The sequence below is a fragment of the Crocodylus porosus genome, unplaced genomic scaffold, assembly GCF_001723895.1.
Source record: "Crocodylus porosus isolate Cpor-Errol unplaced genomic scaffold, CroPor_comp1, whole genome shotgun sequence".
In the NCBI taxonomy this organism is placed as follows: Eukaryota; Metazoa; Chordata; order Crocodylia; family Crocodylidae; genus Crocodylus; species Crocodylus porosus.
This window is the reverse complement of record NW_017728939.1, coordinates 662,565-681,683: the sequence shown is the minus strand read 5'-3', so window position 1 is coordinate 681,683 and position 19,119 is coordinate 662,565. Positions and strand designations below refer to the sequence as shown.

The 19,119-nt window shown below is 59.4% G+C and overlaps 3 protein-coding genes across 3 annotated transcripts in view; 1 reads left to right on the top strand and 2 right to left on the bottom strand.

Moving 5' to 3' along the window:
* GALE (UDP-galactose-4-epimerase) overlaps positions 1-3,226 on the top strand; it is a 3,928-nt gene extending 702 nt beyond the window's left edge. Inside the window, exons 2-9 of the mRNA XM_019547531.1 lie at positions 5-102; positions 685-861; positions 1,391-1,504; positions 1,580-1,646; positions 1,834-1,919; positions 2,353-2,430; positions 2,685-2,799; positions 2,921-3,226. Of these exons, the coding sequence (XP_019403076.1) occupies positions 5-102; positions 685-861; positions 1,391-1,504; positions 1,580-1,646; positions 1,834-1,919; positions 2,353-2,430; positions 2,685-2,799; positions 2,921-2,976 (791 nt within the window). The 3' untranslated portion in view covers positions 2,977-3,226. The remainder of the gene's footprint in view (positions 1-4; positions 103-684; positions 862-1,390; positions 1,505-1,579; positions 1,647-1,833; positions 1,920-2,352; positions 2,431-2,684; positions 2,800-2,920) is intronic.
* Positions 3,227-5,196: 1,970 nt separating this feature from the next.
* Positions 5,197-12,945, bottom strand: LYPLA2 (lysophospholipase II). Its single transcript, XM_019547600.1, has 10 exons — positions 12,847-12,945; positions 10,292-10,398; positions 9,829-9,860; positions 9,173-9,238; positions 7,933-7,980; positions 7,636-7,706; positions 7,370-7,443; positions 7,006-7,107; positions 6,627-6,803; positions 5,197-6,069 (listed from the first exon to the last, which is right to left on the bottom strand). Exons 2-10 carry the CDS (start codon positions 10,367-10,369, stop codon positions 6,019-6,021), a joined length of 699 nt encoding a protein of 232 aa, XP_019403145.1. The 5' UTR covers positions 10,370-10,398; positions 12,847-12,945; the 3' UTR covers positions 5,197-6,018.
* A 2,346-nt stretch (positions 12,946-15,291) lies between these two features.
* The window catches only part of PITHD1 (PITH domain containing 1), a 4,311-nt gene continuing 483 nt past the window's right edge, over positions 15,292-19,119 (bottom strand). Inside the window, exons 2-7 of the mRNA XM_019547530.1 lie at positions 19,067-19,115; positions 18,945-18,988; positions 18,791-18,868; positions 17,991-18,095; positions 17,268-17,376; positions 15,292-16,161 (exon numbers count right to left, since the gene is read on the bottom strand). Of these exons, the coding sequence (XP_019403075.1) occupies positions 16,060-16,161; positions 17,268-17,376; positions 17,991-18,095; positions 18,791-18,868; positions 18,945-18,988; positions 19,067-19,115 (487 nt within the window). The 3' untranslated portion in view covers positions 15,292-16,059. The remainder of the gene's footprint in view (positions 16,162-17,267; positions 17,377-17,990; positions 18,096-18,790; positions 18,869-18,944; positions 18,989-19,066; positions 19,116-19,119) is intronic.

Sequence of the window (19,119 nt, the reverse complement as noted above, 5' to 3'; positions counted from 1 at the left end):
GCAGTAATGCACTTCGCGGGGCTGAAGGCGGTGGGGGAGTCGGTCCAGAAGCCCCTGGAGTACTACAAGGTGAACCTCACGGGGACCATCCGGCTGCTGGAGGTGAGTGAGGCGTGGCGCTCTGGCGCGAAGCCTTGCGGGTGGGGGGAGAACCGAGGCAAACCTGAAGGGGAGGAGGGGGATGCTGAGGACTGGGGGCTGTCGAATATGCGCCCACTGGGAAGGCACGAGGGCATCTCGCAGAAGTTGAAGGGGCAGCCGCTGGGCTGTGGGCTTAAGGCTGCGATTTGAGAAGCGCCGGGTGCCTCAGGAGAGTCTCAGCCCTGTGGTATGCCTAGCGATTCAGTAGCCAGGGGCCTTGCTAGAGCCCCCACATGGTACCAAGGTTAGTAGTATAATGGCTGTATCGGCTTGCAGGGAGACTGGCTCCTTTGCTATGGGCCAGGTGCTGCTACTGCCCTGATGAGGGCAGTAAGTAGCCCACTACCTCCTTGCCTTCTGCCAGCGGTTTCAGCTGGAAGCAGCCTGCTGCACCCTGTGGCACTGCTCTTGCACTCAGAGCGGCTGCGCCTCAGCTGGAGATGAGCCCTGCGACTCTGCAAGGGCTCTTGTCTGAGCACAGCCTGGTGGCAGGGCCCAAGCACATGGGGCAGGCTCGGCCTCAGACGGTCCCGGCCCTCACAGGTGATGAACGCGCACGGTGTGAGGAACATAGTGTTCAGCAGCTCGGCCACGGTGTACGGGGACCCTGCCTACCTCCCCCTGGACGAGAAGCACCCAGTCGGTGGCTGCACCAACCCCTACGGCAAGTCCAAGTACTTCATCGAAGAGATGATACGAGACTTGTGCAAGGCTGAGAAGGTAACACCCCCCCACTCCCCGGCACACGCGTGAAGCTGGGATCGCCCAGCCCCTGGGTCTTGGCAGTGTTCAAGGCCTTGGACTCAGTTGTGCCCCTAGCTCCATGTGCAGGGTTAGACCTATGCCCAGTTCTCTTATCCCCTTGGGAAAGGCTCAGCCTCCTCTGTAGCACCATCCTCCTCAAACTTCCCCAAGCTGAAGGGGACCCCAGGAGCAGGAGGCTGGAGCATGTGGTCTGAGAGCTGGGAGCGCATGCCCTGCTGGGGACCATGGCCCTGTTTCCTCTGTGGAACATCCTGCCTTAGTGCTGCCCCTGCTTGCTGTGACTGTGTCCCAGGGCCTGGGCTGGCTGTGCATACCACAGAGACTCGGCACTTGGAGGGCAGCAGGGCAGATAAGCTAGCTGTTTTTGCACCCTATGCCCACATTCCCAGCTCCTTGGGCAGTGCCTGACAGCATGGGCCTTGGGAGCCTGTTCTGTGCCCTCCCGAGACAGGGCCAGGCCTGACAGGTAGGGGTGTTTCCCCAGGGCTGGAATGCAGTTCTGCTGCGCTACTTCAATCCCATCGGGGCCCATGAGTCAGGAGACATTGGAGAAGACCCACAGGGGATCCCCAACAACCTCATGCCCTATGTTGCTCAGGTACAGCCTCCTTTCCTTCCCCCTCTTCCTCATCGCACCTGCTGAGCATGGACTTACAGCCCTTCCCTCATGCAGGTGGCTGTGGGTCGCCGGGAGTTCCTGAGTGTGTTCGGGAATGACTATGACACTGTGGATGGGACAGGTGTGCTGCTGTGCTCAGAGTTGCTCATGGGGTGTGGGGGGGAGGCATGGGGCAAACCCTGGCAGAGGGACCCAGCTCCACTGGGGGGTGGCAAAGGGGCTGGCCTATTGGTTGCAGGGGCAAGGCAGGTGCTGCCCCCTACCCACACCACCAGAAGCACTGGCAACCACCCTTTGTTCTCTGGCAGGCGTCAGGGACTACATTCATATTGTGGACCTGGCCAAGGGTCACATTGCTGCACTGAAGAAACTTAAGGAGAACTGTGGCTGCAAGGTAGGGAATGGTGCCCTGAGGAGTTGTCATGGCATTAGGTTGGGATGCCTGTGCAGCTCCAGCCTTCAGCTAGAGGCCACCGCTAGGCTGTAGTGTCATGGGGCTCCCACCCCTGACGCATGCCTGGCTGTGTAATTGAGACAGAGGCATTGCTCTCTGCAGCTCATGGGGGGGATCTCTCCAGGGAAGCCTTTTCATGGCACACCATGCAGGTTCCTGGGTGCAGGGAGCTCTGCTCCAGGGGGCCAAGGCCTGACTCCCAGGTAGGAGAGCAGCTGCAGCCCTGCCGAATGCAGGAACCCAGTCTCTGCCCTTCTACCTGGGTTGACACATGGTGGAGGCTGGGCCCAGTGCTTGGTTATGCTAAGGAAAGAGGCAGACCCCCAAGTACAAGCACAGCCAGCAAGTGTCCTGTCCCATGCTGTCCTTGCAGATCTACAACCTGGGCACAGGCACTGGCTACTCTGTCCTGCAGATGGTCAAGGCCATGGAGAAAGCCTCCGGCAGGGAGGTAAGGCACTTACTGCTGCAGTTTGGGCTGGCACTTAAGGCTGTTTCCATGCTCACAGCGTGGGGCTCGTTCTCTCCGGCTGGCTGAGGGGCAGGTGGAGCCACTGGTTGCAGGCTGCCTGCTTGTGCAACAGCCCTATACACCGCAGCCGGGTGGCATCCTGCCTCCCCCTATGCTGGGGGTCTGCCCAGGCAGGTTCCCCCTCACACACACCCTGGGAGCTGCTGGCTCAGGCCCTACTGCTCTGTTCATAGATCAAGTACAAGATCGTGGCACGGCGGGAGGGTGATGTGGCCACCTGCTATGCAGACCCTGGGCTAGCTGCGCAGGAGCTGGGCTGGAAAGCTGCCTTTGGCCTCAACAAGATGTGTAAGCACCGTGCCTGCACCCCAAAGCTCCCCTTCCCCCTCCCTCCATGGTGCTGGGAACCTGTTGGCCTGGGGCTCAGCCCCTCTCCTGGCTCCTTTCCAACTTGTCTCCCTCTTTGCAGGTGAGGACCTGTGGCGATGGCAGATGCAGAACCCCATGGGCTTCAGCAAAAACTGAGGCCTGGCAGCCAGGAGGTGCCTCAGCCCAGGCAGCCACAAGCTTGGGGGGGGAGGCTTCTGCCTCCTGCTCCTACCCCTGCCCCTCCCCCTCCCTCTGCCCAGTCCCTGCCCCACTCCAGCACTGCTCAGCCTTGGCCAGGGCCACTTCCATTCGCCAGAGCCTACTGGGAACAGCCAGGAGTCTGTCTAGCTTGGGACCACAGTCGGTATAGACTAGCCTGGTGCTGCACTCGCTACCTGCTCCCCAGCCTGGGGCAGAGCACAGGAGCTGTTCCCCATTATGGCCAGGCCCTGAGCAGGGTGGGAGCTCCTGAGCATGGCCCCCTCCTACCATCTACCTCATGGCTACATGCCAGCCTGTGGCAGCTTCCCAGCCCATTCCATATAGCCTTGTTCCCATGGGCATCACCATTTCACTTCCACAGGCATCAGTGCCATTTCTTTTCCATGTAGGTGGGACCATCTCCTGAGTCCCCTATCTTGGGGTGGACTCGCTCCTCCCTCCTCTCAATAGCAAGGGACCAAAGGCTCCTTCTGAGCTGTGCTAGAGGCATGGGAGCCAGTGCCTCATGTTTACATGACTGTTGCTGCACTCTTGTCTGCAGCATCTGATGTCCTGTCTCGGTGATGGGTTCCTGGTTGAGTGACTAATCGTTAAGTGAATCATGTTTCTGGTTTTATTCTTGGCCAGCAGTGTGTGGCAGTGTCTGCACAAGGCCAGCAGGGGTGCTGGCTGCAGTGTGCGGGGTCTAGTAGGTCTGAGCTGAAGCTGGCGGTGGTCATGTCAGACTCCTGTCACCCATGGCACCTTGCTTAAACTCATGCCAAAGCCCATGTGGGCAACTGCTTTGCACTCCTGCCTCATGTGGGGGTAAGAGCTAGGCCTGCCCCCACGCTGGGCCAACACTACCATTGCCCTGCTGCTGCTGCATCCTGGGTCTGTAACTTATGCTACTAAATTATGAATTGAGCGGTTGATGGTTTCTATTTAAAAATAAACTTTCTTACTCTGGCAGCCCTGTAGTTTGCATGTGCTGGGGCAGGGGCAGGGGGAGTAAGCTCTACCAGAAAGCCCCCACCTTGCCCCTGGGGGTGGCTCACGGCCCTGAGCAGAGCTTCCTGCAGGAAAGATGCCAGCTCAGGCCTGTGGGAGAGGTCCATGGTTTATTTAATCTCTGGAACAGGAGGGGAAAAAAACAACCCAAAAAACAACCCAAAACACATACAAGGAAGACAAGAGAAAATAAAAACCGAGTGTGGAATGGACAGCGCCTCTGCCCGGCTCCTGGGGGCTCCATGCGGTGTCCCCCCCAGGCAGCGAGCAGCTGCATGGAATGCCTTGGACAGGGCCAGGCCAAGAGCGAGCAGGGCCCCAGGGCCAAACCCACTGATCCCTGCGGCACAGGTAGTGGGTGAGGACTGTCCCAGCCTCCGGGGGGCTGCTGCTCCCTCTGTCCACGCCCCCCCACCCGTGTCTCTGACTGGGTTGGCGTGCAGGGGGAAGCTGTGACCAGCAGGATAGAGCCCAAAGCAGGGAGGGGGGCTGTGGCCATGAGGTCCTGCTGGGCCTGCCCCAGCTGAGGCTCTAGAAGGGTTATTGCTGTGTGCAGCGGGGGCTTGGCTGGGGGGTGAGGTGGCAGCTGCCACCATGCACCAGTTTTATGCTCCCCTCGGCCTGGTCTGGGGAAGCCTGGCCCAATTTAGGGTCCAGCTACTCTCCTTCCCCCACCTCCCTGGGACCCAGCAGACCCCAGGCATGCTCTGCCCCACACTTGTACAGGGCAGGCTCCAGGGTGCAAGGGGGGCAGGTATCCCCTTGCCCCACTGGCGCTGCCAGCTGGGTGCCCCCCGGGCAGGGGCCGTGCATGGCCCATGCAGCAGGGGGCTGCTGGGTCTGGGGTGTGGGAGTGAGAATTCAGCCCTTAGCCTCAGAGGTTTGTGTAAAAGACACTTGCAGCTCAGCTCCTGCACCCAGCTGGGGTCAGGGCCAAGACCACTGCAGGCTCAGCCCACGGGGGAGAGGGGGCTGGTGCTGCTCAACAGCAAGCCCCTCAGGCCAGCTCAGCAGAGGGGAGGGGAGAGGTGTTGAGAGTCCAGCCCTCAGCTGGAAGGGCCTGGCAGAGCTTGGGAGTGTGGGGGGGGCCTCGGTGCTGTTGGGAGCTGCACTGTCAGGGAACCTGCACCCGCAGGCCACTCCTGCCAGCTCCAGGGACTGCTTTCCCAGAAAGAAGCAGGCCCTGTCTTGGCCCAGCAGGAGGTTGTGCTGATGGGCTACGGCTTAAAGCGAAGAGGGCAGGGCCCTTACCCAGGAGGAGAGGGCTGAGCAGGGGCTGCACTAGCCGAAGCAACAGGCCACAGGTTATCCTGGGCCAGATGCTGGTGAGGTGAGGGTGGGAGTGAGCCCATCTGGTGGCAATCCCAGCCTGCAGCGGGCCCTGGCAGCTGGAGGCTTCCCCTCACTCCCTGCCTCAATGAGGGAAGGAGTAGCAGCAAGAGATGTAGAGGATCAGGCCAGCACCTCAGCGGCCCCTGTGCCAGGGAGCTGGCTGTAAACGGCAGGGATTTGTCTTTGCCTGCAGGGGCAGTACCCAGCAGGCACAGATTGCAAGAGCGATGGGAGGGGCGATTATCTGTATGAGGGTGGTGTGGGGCTGTGCCTGGGGCAGCGGGGGCCAGCACCCCCCCGGCTTCCGCAGACACCCCCCATAACACTGTAACAGCAGAGAAAACCAGGGGGCCCCGGCCTGTGCACACTGTGCCCAGGGCTGGAGCCAGGGAGACCCGCCAGGGGCAACGAGTGTGAGGGCAGGGGGGGAGCGCACGGTGCACGGTCCGAGGGAGGAGCCCCAGGGACAGCTCCGCTCGGCTCTGGGCACCAGGGCGACAGCCCCATGCCCCGGGCAGAGGCAGGAGGAGGAAGGGCGCAAGTGGAGGCGAGGTTGGTTGCCATGGCTTCCGGTTGCAGCGGCCGGGTCTGGGGCGCGAGGTCGGCGGCCGTGACCTCCGCGTCCTTCCCCGCGACAGTCTTGAGTGGCTCTGCTCAGATCCGGGGCAGCAGTTTCTCAATGAACTCCTTCACGGCCAGCATCTCCTGCGCACAGCGCCAGAGCCCCGTCACACAGATGCTGCCCCAGCCTGCGGGCGCCGCAGGGCAGGGGCCCATGCTGAGTGCCGTGGGGCTCCAAGTCGGGCACTCCCAGCCCACAGCTGGGCCCAGGGGCAGCCTTATGCCAAGGCAGACCCCCTGCCCCCCGCACAAGGGGGCAAAGGACCGTACTCCCCATGTCTGCTCCAGCCTGGGCCTGCCTAGGAGGGTCTTCCCACTTCTGCCAGGCTAAAGGAAGCTCAGGCCCCTGAGGCTTCACTAGAAAGACTAAGGGCTGCTGAAGGCAAAGTGTCCCTGCTTCAAGACCAGGCATGAACTACAGGTGCTAGTATATGATGTGCCCCTGTCCCACCCCCCCAGCCTCCTCATGGACTTCCCAGGCTGCTGCCACCTGGGAGCTGTGGCTTCTGGTGAAGGTGAGGACATGACTGAGCCACTCCATGGGGGAGCTGTGTGTATCTAGGGCTCATGGCAAGATGCACGTGAGGCCCTGGGAAGTGGTGGGGGGACAACACCCGGGAACCGCTGTGATTGGCACTGACCTGCGGGCAGGAGCTGTGCATGACGCCAGGGTAGGTTCTGAACTGCACCTTGGTGGGAGTGACAACTGACTTGAGCTTCTCGGCGGTGAGGGCCCCGAAGCGGACAGGGATCATGGGGTCCATCTCCCCGTGGCACTGCAGGATGGCGATGTCCTTGTTCACGCTGTTACTCGCTGCCTGTGGGGCAGAGGCCAGAGCTCAGAGGTGTGTGGGGGATGGCAGGGCCCTTCTGGGGGCTGTGCTGGGCCACCCCTGCAAGCACTGAGTGCTTGGGCTTCCCAAGGCAGAAGGGGCAGCAAAGGTGCCCTTCCCTGGCTCGCACCCCACATGGGATAGTTGGGAACAAGACAGACATACAGACGCAGACACAGAACGGTACCTGAGGGAAAGCCTTGTGCAGTGGGAGCCAGCAGCTGAGTGCCACAATGCCAGCAAGCTGGTGCTGGCAGGTCAGTGCCGTGTACAGCGACAACGCACCACCCTGAGACGGGGACAGCAGAGAAGCAAGTGTCAGAGCCACTGCCCAGAGCGGGGAGCCGCTTTCCAGGGGGAAGGAGGCTCTGAGGGGGGAGCAGCAACCACAACCACACCCACCAGCCCCCCACCAACCACCCCTTGGGGCTGAGGCGCTGCCGCCACTCCCCAGCCATTGCCCTCCGTGCCCGCAACTCCAGGACAGGGAACTGGGGCTGGTGACAACATGTGCCCCTTCCCACACCATTACACCTGCTGGCCCCACTCACCTGTGAGAAGCCCCCCAGGATGATGCGGTTGGGCGGGATCCCATTCTTTACCTCATGCTCAATGATGGCTTTGACTGCAAGGAGGCAGGCAGGAGTTAGGGCAACGCAGCCAAGCCACAGGGTCTCCCCAATGTGCCTGCCAGAGCCATGTGCACTGAGCACACTGGGAGCAAAGGCCACTCAGTCCTCAGTGTAGGCAGAAGGGGAAGGCAGGGCCTAGCCTGGAGGTCTCCAGCCTGGCTTGGCCCAGCCCTGCACCCACTTACTGTTCTCAGCAGCTTTCTTGATTCCAGCTTCATCCTCTGGCGCATCTGGGCTCAGTCCCATCAAGTCAAACCTGCGGAGCAGCAGGAGGATCAGCCACACAGGGACAGGCAGAGGCTGCTCCCCCTGTCCTGGGCTCAAGCTATTCCCTTTTCTCCTCCCTCCACCCCCTAGGCTGGGCTCAAGCTTTTGCCCTTGCCTCCTCCCCCTCCTACCAAAACCCATGAAGGGCTTTCACCCTGGGACTCCCCCACCCTCCTGGGTCCCCCTCATGTGGGTCTCCCCCAGTAGGGACTGACCAGGAGGGCATGACCATCTTCATATTGAGGGTGACGGGGATCCGGGGCCTGCAGGAAGGAAACAGATGGTTAGGCCTGGCAAAGAGGAAAGGGGCCCTGGTGCAGGGAGAGCTGCCCTCGGTCCCCGAGAGGCTGTACCTCAAGGGCAGCAAGCAGCCAACACAGCACAGTGTGGCCTGAGGGGTGGCTGGACTCCTTGCCCCGGGCCCTTGAGACTCCCGCTAAGGCTGATGTTGTGCATGCGTTCCCAGGCAGGTGGCTATGTTGTGCTGTTGCCAAGCAGCCCCCCGGGACACGGGCATTCAGCGCTGGTGCTGTTCAGCGCTGCCGAGCTGGGAAGACACTGACACTGGGGCTGGTGCTTGCCCCCTTGGCCGGCACAGGATCATCCGAGCATCAGTGGCCACAGCAAGGTAGGAGGCACGGGCAATGCTGTTAGGACCGCAAGAGCCCCGGCCTGGCTCCCCAGAGATGGGCCTGAGCCCAATGCTCCCTGCAGCCCTGGGGTGGGGGAGTGGAGTGGGGTAGCAGCAGTAGCTCCCACCAAGTAGCTCTGCCTGGCCAAGAGGACCCAGCCCAGGTCCATGCTGGGGAGGGGCTCAGCTGGAGGAGGCTTCCCCATGGTTGTCTCCCCCCAGCCTTGGGAGCTGGGGAGACAGTGCCTATGACCCCTGGCAGGATGTGGCCCGGCCTGAGACCTCTTCAGGATGGCAAACCTGGCCTGGGACACTGCATGCCGGGCTCCCACTAGACTGACTAGAAGAAAGCGGTGCCCTCTCACAGCTGCAGCCCATACACCAGAGAGCCAGAATCCCACTCCAGCCCCGTGGTGCAAGGCAACAAGACCTGTGCTCCGGGAGCAAGGCCTCCAGGCCCCTCCCTGCTGCTGCCCAAGGAGTTTAGCCAGTGCCTGAGTCCACAGGGGGGGTGAGCCTGGTTGGAGGCAGCCCCTTTGGAGAGCTCTGCTCACTGTTTTAGGTGCTGTGTCGCAGCTGGGGTTTGTGGGGAAAGGCTGACAGGGGCAAGGGGCTGGGGAAAGAGCTGCCAACTCAGTCTGCAGTCCCTGCTGCACTACCAGCAAGGGTGGGAGCAAGGGCCTTCGCATCTCACTGGGGCTAGAGCGAAGCCCCACAAAGCCTGGGAGCAGCAGCGCCAGTGTGGGGTGGGCTCCAGTGAGATGGTCCGTGCAGTCCCCTCCCGCCAGCAGATGGTCTTGGCCACAGATGGCAGCAATACTCACGCATGAGGGCAGATGTATTTCACATAGGGGAGTCGGATGGAGGACAGCGCATCAGCCCAGCTGTGCCTGAGGGGGTGAGAGAGCGCACTCAGGCCTTGCTTGTTGGTAGGACGCCTCCCCACAGAGCAAGGGCCCTGGTGCCCCTGCCCAGCAAACCGGGCCTGGCACTGCCCTGCCAGGAACACCTGCTCCAGAGCAGAGATTCCCCCTCACCCCCAACCTGCTCTCATATCCTGGCACCAGTTCAGCAAGGGCCTCGCTGTCTCCTCCATTAAACCCTTAATCCCCCAGCCTAAAGCTTCCAGCTGGCCCCAAGTCCTGCCAAGCCCAAGAGCACATGGCTAGGGTTGGGTCCCAGAGAGAGAGCAGATTGGCCCTGAAACCCTGCCCGGGGAGGGAGGAGGTTGGTGGCCCAGGGCTGACTGCGTATGGGGGAGAGCTGGAAACAGCACATGCTACAGCTGAAATCCAGACCGGATACACCCACAGCAGAGCCACAGGGCCCGCATTTCCTGCCCGCCCGCCTGCAGCCAGGACCCTGGACAAGGATCTTTCAGGGTGAAGCTGATGGCTCCCTGCTGTCAGCACGGTGCTTTCAACCAGGCAGCATCAAGGGCACTGCTCTCCCACCAGGCCCAGGCCCCAGCAGCACTCACCCTGTGTCTCCCAGCCCATGTAAAAAGATGACCTGTGAAAGCAAGAGAGGAGAATTAGCCAGGGCATGGGCTCACGCAGCAGCTGTGAGGCCCACGCAGGATCCGTGGGCGCCACGTGGAAGCCAGCCAAGGTGTGCCTGCAGCCTGGGGCTGGACGGGCCAAGGTATGGCAGGAACGTGGGTTCAGGCGTGACCGGATTTCCTGACCCAACAGTCTTCGGACCCTGCTTGGGCCTGTCACACTGAAGGCTGTGGAGCCCAGGAGAGGGTGGGTGGGCGTTTCTGCAGGAATCGCACGCTCCCGGTGGGGGAGAATGGAGGGGGACAAAAAAAACCATCCCCTGGGGGTTTAAAGCTGGATGAAAACAGGCCCCATGGCCATGTGCCCTCTACCACTGCTGGGAAAGCAGTATGCCAGCAGGTCCCCCCACCAGCCCAGGCCACATGCAGAGCGTGTCCTTACCGCTGCAGTCTCCCGCTCTGCCCCCGAGACAGTCACTGCATCAGCCAGGAGGGGGACAGACATGTTGTTACCACACATACACTGGAAGGGACTCCGACGGCGGGCACCTGTGGGAGACGCTCCTGGTCAGATGAGGGGTCCCAGCACTCCAGGCCAGGCGCCTCGGGGGTCTGGAGATGCCCAGCAGAGCCTTTCACCAGTCCCTCGCTAGCTCAGCTCAGCAGGATGGGAAGCCAGGCCAGCCATGTGGTGGCACCAGGGGAGCTGAAGGGCTCGGTCCAGCTCCTAGGGACCTGCATCTATCACCTGAGTGGCCCAGGATTGTCTGGGCCACAAACTTCTGCTCTCCTCCACCCCGCAGGGCAGGAGCAAGGTGGGCTGGCAGGATGTGGTTGAAAAAGCCAACCCACTCCTGCCTGGCTGAGGGCGGACTGGGCCAGGGCTCTCGGCCTGGCAGCTTCCTCAGGAAATGAAGACATGCAAGACTGCAGCAAACTCAGGGGTGGCCTCCCTGCGGCAACCAGGCACCCACTGCTGCATTGGGAAAGAAAACACTGTGGCTGCTACTCTCAGGCCTCCGATCAGTCCCTGTATCCTCTTCCAGGCCTCAGCACCACCACGAAACCAGCACAGGGCTTGGTCTGGACAGAGCCACAGCTGGTCAGACTGCACCTTGGGGAGCAGAGCTGCGGGCTGGGCACAGGACACGCAAAGGACCTATGTGGAGCAATGCAACCCCAAGGGAATGGCAAACCCCTGGGACTGAACCTCTGGCATGGAGGGAGGCTGGGCAGCAGGGCCTGGCTCCAGTCCCTCGATTCTCCCTTGCAAACCCGTATCCAAGGGCCACAACAGTGATAGCCCTGCCCTTCAAATGGTCACCCCGAGGCCTGCTGGTTCTGGCTGCGGTCGTGCCCTCTCTCTGGACATGGGCCCCACACGCACCTACCACAGACCCTGCAAAACTCAGCACAAAGGACAGCACGGGGAGAGTCCACGGCTTGAATTTCATTGCAACGGAACAGCTTCATCCCCAGCCCGACAACACCAAGACAGGAATCAGCAAACACTTCCCACTTAGCAGCAGCCCCGGGGGTTAAAATTAGCTCCTGCTCCTTTGTGTTGCATCTTAAGGTCAAGGGTATTTATATCCCTGGTGACAATGCAGGGAGGGCGACGCGGGCTGTGGCTGCCTCAGCACCCCTCCCCAAGCGGCACCCGGAGGCAGGCACGCGGGCGAGGAGGCTATGGCCCCAAGTCAAGTAGGACTGTAAGGCAGGTGCTGCCTCCTGCTCTCAGGCACCATGCGCTTTACGGCACTAATAAATTGTACCGCGTGGCCCTTTGTTCCCAGTGGCAGGCAGAGCAGGCTGGGAGGACCCGTGTGGGCTCAGGCCAGCTGAGGAGAGCCCTGGAGGCCCCAGCCCATGCAGACACCCAACAACTGACCCCTGGGCAGGCAGCTTCCCCCAGGCCTGGGGCAAACTCCGTCTCCGAGGCCTGTCCATAGATTCCTAGATGCTCAGGTCGGAAGGGACCTCAACAGATCATTGAGTTTGACTCTCTGCCCAGGCAGGAAAGAGCGCCAGGTCTGTCTCAGATGCCCCAGGCCAGCAGATGTGACCACCCAGACGGCTCCGCAACGGGAACGCAACAAGGACCAGCCCTGCTCCCTGCACAGACCAAGGAGCTGGCGCCAGGGCTGCCGAGGCCAATGCAACATGCATGACCATCGGGTCTGGCACGTCGAGCACAGGACTGCCCTGAACCCACACGGCAAAGCAAGGTCTGCCCCAGAGCGCAGGCACCAAAGCCGCACGGAGCAGCAGCGACTTCCCCAGAGCAGCGCCGGGGAGCATCCGGCACCAGCCCAGGCAGGTGGGGAGCAATGTGAGCGCTGGATAAGAAATCGCACCGTCTCCTTGCTTGCACAGGGTGCGAGGGACGGAGACGGGCGCCGGGGAAGCACCGGGCGCCTCGCTGGGCCGGCAGCGTCCCGCCGCAGCTTCTCCCCGGGGCCGGACCCCCGTCTGCCGGGGCGAGCGCCAAGGACGAGACCGCACGCGCCCGGGGGGCTCCGCAGCCGCGTTTCGGGCCAGGATGAAATGCGACAGGCTGTCTTTAAAAAGCCACCGGGGGAGGTGGATCGACGTGGCTCCGCGCTGCCCTCCGGATGGTGCCCGGGCCTGCGCCTGCCTGAAACCTCACTGGGGAAACCCGGGCGGCCGCCGAAGCGCGGCTGGAGGGCGAGGGCACGAAAGGAAACTGAGGGGAAGCGAAGGGAAGGAGCAGGGCGGGCTGGGGCCCTCGACGGCCTCTTGCAAAAGCTGCTGCCCAACACTGCAGGCAGCAAGGGAGGCGCCACAGCCCTGCCTGCAGTGCGGGCGCCTGCCAACAGCTCCCGGCGTCTCCCGGCTGCAAAACACAGTGAAGCAGGATCCTTCCCCGGCACGGCGGGCTGCCCGCGCCCGGCGCCCCCCTGCCCACATGGTACATCCCGCCGCCCCGCTGGGCCCGGACGCGCCCACCTCGCGCGCCGGGAGCGGGGTGCGCACCTCCGTGTGGCTCCGCGGGGCCCGCTCCGCTCCGCTCCGCTCTCCCCCGGCGCTCAGACACTGGTCGCAGCGCAACTTCCGGCAGCCTCGCGGAGGGGTCGCGCGGGGTTCAGCCCAGCGGAAGTGACGACACGCGCCCCTGCGCCGCGACCCGGAAGCCGGGGGGTGGGGCCGCCGTTGTGGTCCCCGGGGGTTGGGGGAAGAACTTCTCTGGTCTCCCCCCACTCCCGCCGGGGCGGGACCCGCACTGGATCCCGGGGGGGGGGATCCAGGGCTCACACTGGATCCCTGGGGGAGGGGGCCGCTACTGGATCGCTGAGGGGATCCCTGGCGTTTTCCTGTGAGTGCTGTTCGTACAGGGGCAAGGCTGACCGGCCCCCCACCCCCATCTGGGTGCAGCGGGGACACCTGCTCGAGGATCACGGCTGATCTGCCACCTCCTCCTCCAGCAGCCGGAGCCATCACAGCATCCGTCGCCTTGTCCTGCATCCTGGTGTGGGAGCAGGCACCAATGAAAGCCCTGCCTCTGTTCCCAGCCGTGAAGCTGGCAGCACGGGGCTGGTTTTACGACTGGGGACACGATGAGGGCTTACAAAATGCGAAGTGGCGAAGAGGAAGTCAAGAGGGATTTGTTCCAGACCCGCCAGCCGAGGAGGGGTCACAACATGAAAGCAGCAGGTCATCAAAACAAACACAAGGAAGTTATTTTTCCGCAAAGCACATCCTTGAAGTGTGGGACTCTGTGCCACCCGGTGTTGTGGGAGCCGACAGCGCAGCCGGGTTCATACAGGGACCAGGCCCGTTCCTGAAGGAAGGGCAATGAGGGGCACAGGCTCCAGATCAGAACTTCCTAGATCTTAAATGCTGGAGGCTGCAAATGAGAGAACAAGGGGGAAAAAAACTCTGGTCAGACCCAGTTCACTCCCCCTTCCAACATGAGACCAGTTAAGATGCTAGGGCAGAAGTGGGCAAAATGCAGCTCACCAGGCTATTTATCCAGCCCGCAGGGCCCCTAAAAAAATTTAGAAAATTAATATTTATCTGCCCCTGATTAAATTAATATTTATCATGCAACCCTCGATGGTTTGCCGAAACTCAATAAGCAGCCCTCCGCCTGAAATAATTGCCCGCCCCAGCCTAGGGTCTGACCCAGTAAATGGCAGGTCTTATGTTCTTATGACTCAACCAGCAGTAAGCCTAAAGTCCTGCAGGAGCTGTAGTGCTTCAGTAAGCTGCCTGCCTGCCCCCCCCCCAAGACTTTTCAGCACTGCCACAGGGTGTTAGGACTTCCCAGCAAGGCAGAGAGGCAGCTACTCTGCACTTACTGAAACTACATTTTATCCTGTTTGCTGTCCTCAGCCTATAGACCTGAACTGGTGCCTCAGAGATGCCATGCATTTCAGCTAGGCCAAGTGAAGCCAAGTTGTTTTAAGTCCCATTCTACGGGTGGGTTTAAGTCAGAGAGCTCACTATAATTAACAGGGGGGGGGGAAGCAAATTTCAGTTGCAGCAGGGCAAGAATACTGCATGTGGTGTCAGTACTGATTTAAGGAGGTGGGAGCTCAGTAACACACATGAAGCTGTGATATTTCCCACTGCAAAAACTGTACTTTTACAATACAAACAAGTGCACCTAGTAGTCCCATGAAGCAATTAAGACAGGAAGATCCAGTGCTTTCCTCATGGTTTGGGCAAAGCAGGAAGCAGGTGATAAGAGTGCAGCATGCCACATCATCACCCCTGATGATGCAGAACTATGCAATTAATGCTCAATTACTCCATCTGTTGGAGGAGGAGGTTATCAGGATGCAAACTTGAAGTCATTCACCAACACCCCTATTTGTGCAGTTCTGGGTTAAAGGCTGGACATCAGCCCCCATTCATTCCAGTGCTCAGTACCTACAGAATCCTGCATTACTATCCAGGGGCACTGACAAAGGGATCTTGCATGGAGTACTGCTCAACAGTCACCTGCCCTGACAGTTGTGCTCAACCTTCCTGTCCCATGGGCTGGATGAGTGGCATGGGACCACATTCAATCCTGTGTGTGGAACTATAGCACTACCCACCACAGGCCTGAGTATTTGGTGTGGGGGATCGGTGGCAAGTACTGCCACTGCTCCCCCACAGCTTTTCTGAACGGGTAGGAAGCCCTGGCAGCCAGATGACACAGCCCAATGGGCAGGAAGCTGAGCACCACTCTGGTGTAAGTGCCTTAAGTTAGTACAGCTGTGTCGAGCAAGTACAACCATGAGGCATTCCTCTTCAGGTAAGTAAAGCTGCTACCAGTTATCATAACCTTTTTTCTACTTTCCCATCAACAGCTTTCAGTAACTAAGTACACATTTTAAATGTAGTCACAGAACTGCCCATACCGTGTCCCAGATCACAGGCAGGCACAGCCGTGCAGGGAGTTGCAGCAGGGAAGGATATAAGAACGATCAATGATATCTGCCATAGGTTTATTAAGAAAAAAAAAATTGCCAGAGTTAGAAAGTTGTGCCTAGAACAAATACTAGGTCTCCAGCTTTCTGGCTTCCAACATGGAGAAGAGGTTCCAGAGAAGCCAATAAAACTCTGTTTACAAACACAGTGCTTTGAATACTTTCCACCAACCCCAACTACATAATCATGGATCTTCACATTTACTTAGGTATTAAAGAATCCAGCATCACCCACACACCCTTATTAGCTTTCCTCAGACGTTAGGTTTTCTGGGAATTCAGGGAGAAGCAGATTCTCAAGAGGCAGTCTTTAGCTTGCCATTCCCTTATCCTCAGTACAGTTGAATACCACATCAAGTCATTATTAGGCTCAAACTCCACCCCCCACACACCCTTGTAAAGCAGCAGGGACAGGTAACAGGGGCTGTTCCACTGCTGACGAATCTTGAAGATTAGACCATTATAGCGAGAGCCTCAAAATATTCTTTGGACAATCAGAAAAACAAGTAATATCAGGCCACTAGATCGCCCCTCTGCCTAAGTGCCAAGATCCAAGGCCAGATCCTAGTCAGGTTCTTCAAGACACTGCATATGGTTGCCCTTATCAACTAACTCTCTGCAGAGACTCCATTCTGCTCTCCAAGACAGACACCACAAAATAAAGCTATTTCAACTCTCAAGAGCCCCCCCAAGAATCTGTTTTCTTCTGACTCAGTCCATCAACTCTATATATGGATACCCACAGCCTTTGGGAGGGTTGACAATGCTGTTAGGAAATGAAGTGGGTCTGTGGCATGATCTGTTCAAGTTTGTGATCAGCTGGGTTGGCTGATGCTTCATAATTGCAGATGGTCACTTCATGGCGATGGGCCTGAAATCAAGAGATACTATTTGTTGAATCAAGAGCTCAGCAAAACTCAGTTGCCTTCAAAACAGGCTGATTAAGATCTTATTAACCTCTCCCATTTCACTTCTAGACAAGTAAACAAACACCCCAACCCTTTCCACAAGCCCCCCACACCGAATTCAGAGCCAGCTGCTGAGGCACCAGGCTTCGGTCCCAGCTCAAGAAGCTTTGGATTAGAGGGCTTCCTTCCACTAATCTATCTGCAAGGGTGCAGGATTCTTCTATGCATACCCAGGTATTAACAGAACCCTGCCCGTAACAAAATATAGTTCTCAGAGAAACTCAACACAGCACTGCCACTAGCTTCCCACTGGGTGGGTATACAAGAAAGGGAGCTGACAGTTTAGGTTCCTATTCAGTTCTACAGGTTAACTAGGCAAGTGTTTCTCAACTGGTGGGTCATGCCCCAAAAGTGGGTTGCAAGAACATTTGAAAGGCTTGCGATCAGGTCCCCAGAAAACCCATGAAAGTGCAGGTTTCCCTTTGAAAGCTGGCAGCGTTCCAGCTTGCAGGCAGCTGCTTGGCATAATTGGAGGCAGCAAGTGCATGTGTACAGCATAGAGGCCGGGTCATAGGAGAGTCCTCAGCCACTGGATGCCTGTAAGTATGGGGAGCAGGAGAATGTCGTCCAGGAGACTCTCTGAAGGGGCATATGTGTGTGCGCATGCGTGCTTGCCTGCCGGCACTGGGGACAGTGGCCTGGTGCAGGGCTGCATCAGGGCAGGGGGAGTGGGGGAAAAGATGCCTAGCCCTTCAGCAGGGGAAGGAGGCAGGCACAGCGCTTTGCAGCAGAGAGCTGTGTGCATGGCATGGTGGCACAGGCCCAGAGCCCATACACACAGCGGCCTACACTCCTTGCTCACACTCCGGCCCAAACAGGATGGGGGCAGCAGCAGCAGCCAGGGTGGCGTGGGTCGAGACAAAGTCAATCTTGGCAAATGGGTCCTGCTACGAAACAGGTGGAGAATTACTGAACTAGGCCACTGCTCCCAACTAAACAGCTTGGAAAGGGCCATGGAGAAGACAGACAGACCATACACTGTCTTGTTCATTTCTTAGTTCTCACCCACCTCTGTCCACTCTCCCTTTAGACCTATATAAAAGATCTTTGTCATCTCAGCTCCAAAGTTCTTGGAAATGTGGATGGAGAGGTGATAAACACTTGAGAAACGGGCAATTCTGGAAGAACAAAACAGATTAAGATTAAAACTGAGCAATGTAACCAGTCAGCCACAGCCCACCACCGACACAGTGGGAAGTAGCACTTCAGTGCTAACCTGCCAAGGTTAGGCAAGCACTGTTGTGCTAGGGAAAAACAAGCGAGCACTCTCATGCAGGACACTTGGGTGTAGTCCCCAGTCTTAGGCATTCGCTCGATGCATTTGGGGTGCTTCACCAAAGGGTGAAGGAAGCACCTAGCACCCAACCGGCACCCCAATCAATAGGTGTGGGCAGTACAAGGAGGCCCTTCTCATCGTCGTCAAGGTATATGGTGAGGAGACAGGGCACTGAGAGGGATCTGAAGACTGGCTGATTCCCCTACCTACAATCAAGGTCTCCCTTCCCCAGGGGAAAAGGCTCTCCAAGACCCTTTAGGGACCAGAGGCCTCACCCAACAAGTGCAGGGAAGCATTGCAAGAGACAGATTCCCTTGTCTCAACATGAAGGAAGGACCTGCTCTTCCCCCTCCAACATTTGCTTCAGAGAAGCCAGCCTAGAGGACATTGAGCACCAGTCACCCAATTCTAGTGCATCCAAACGGAAGCAACATAAGCAAAGAACAGGTATTGTACTTAGTGGGATACTCCAGGACCCCCGTGATATCCCGATTCAGGCTGAACATCTGATCTGGTTCCCTGGCTGCATCATCAAACGACATGTGGGGAGTATTTTTGAAGCTGGGAGTGGAGAAAACGACAGCAGTGATTAAAACGCATGTCAGTCTATCTGTTTATACCCCCGACCCCTGATCCTCCCACGTTAACGGGCTGAGGAACTGGCTTTGGCCCTAGGAGGATACGCTGGGAAAACAGCGACCACGCCGCATAGATTATGTATAAAACGCAGCACACGGAAAGAATCAGGAACGCAGCTGCAACACCGAGACGGACGCTAGTCTGTGGCGATAACGAAGGCAGTTCAGATACCGGGACATCAGAAAGAGCAAAGGCGGGGGAGGAGCCGCCCCTAGCGGAAAGCCAAGGGACTCGAGGCTGCTCCTCCCTGGGCAATTATGTCTCCTGCCAACATCAGCACCGTTTCTACTCTGGAGAGATGGAGCCGAGGCTCGGGAATCGGCTAGTTCTGTTCCTAATCTGAGCGCTGACAAAGCTGCGGCATGAGGAAGAGGCTGAACAGCTGTCTTCAGTGCCGTTAGCCTGCAGAGTGGAGACGTGATGGCTGTACTGGAGGGAAATGAGTTTTTCGCTGCGGGACAGAAACCTGCAGAGCACCGAGCGCCTGCCCGGGAAAGCAAACGGGCAAGGGAGGCGCTCGGCACCGCCCTGGCGCAGCCAAGCCCAAGCACGCCCCGCCACGAGCGAGCCACGCCGGGGGATCTGCGCGCCGCGGGGCCGGATCCCGCCCCACTCACAGCCGCATCTCCGCCGGGTGCGTGTCGGCGTCGTCGCCCATCACCACGATCCCCTTCAGCTTCACGTTGCCGGTGAACCTGCGGAGACAGGCGGGTCAGCGCCGCCCCCCCCGCGGACCCGCTGCCGAGGCCGGCGCAGCGCGGCGGCACTCACGGGACGTTGAACAGGAGCTCCTCGTCCTCGTCGCTCTCCACGAACTGCGGCACACACAGACGGGGTTAGGGGGGCGGCCCGGCCCCGCCCCACCCCGGGGACCCTCCGCCCCGCCCGGGCACCTGGCTGCGGTCGCCGCGCTCCTCCCAGGCGCGGAAGACGGAGGCGCCGCTGC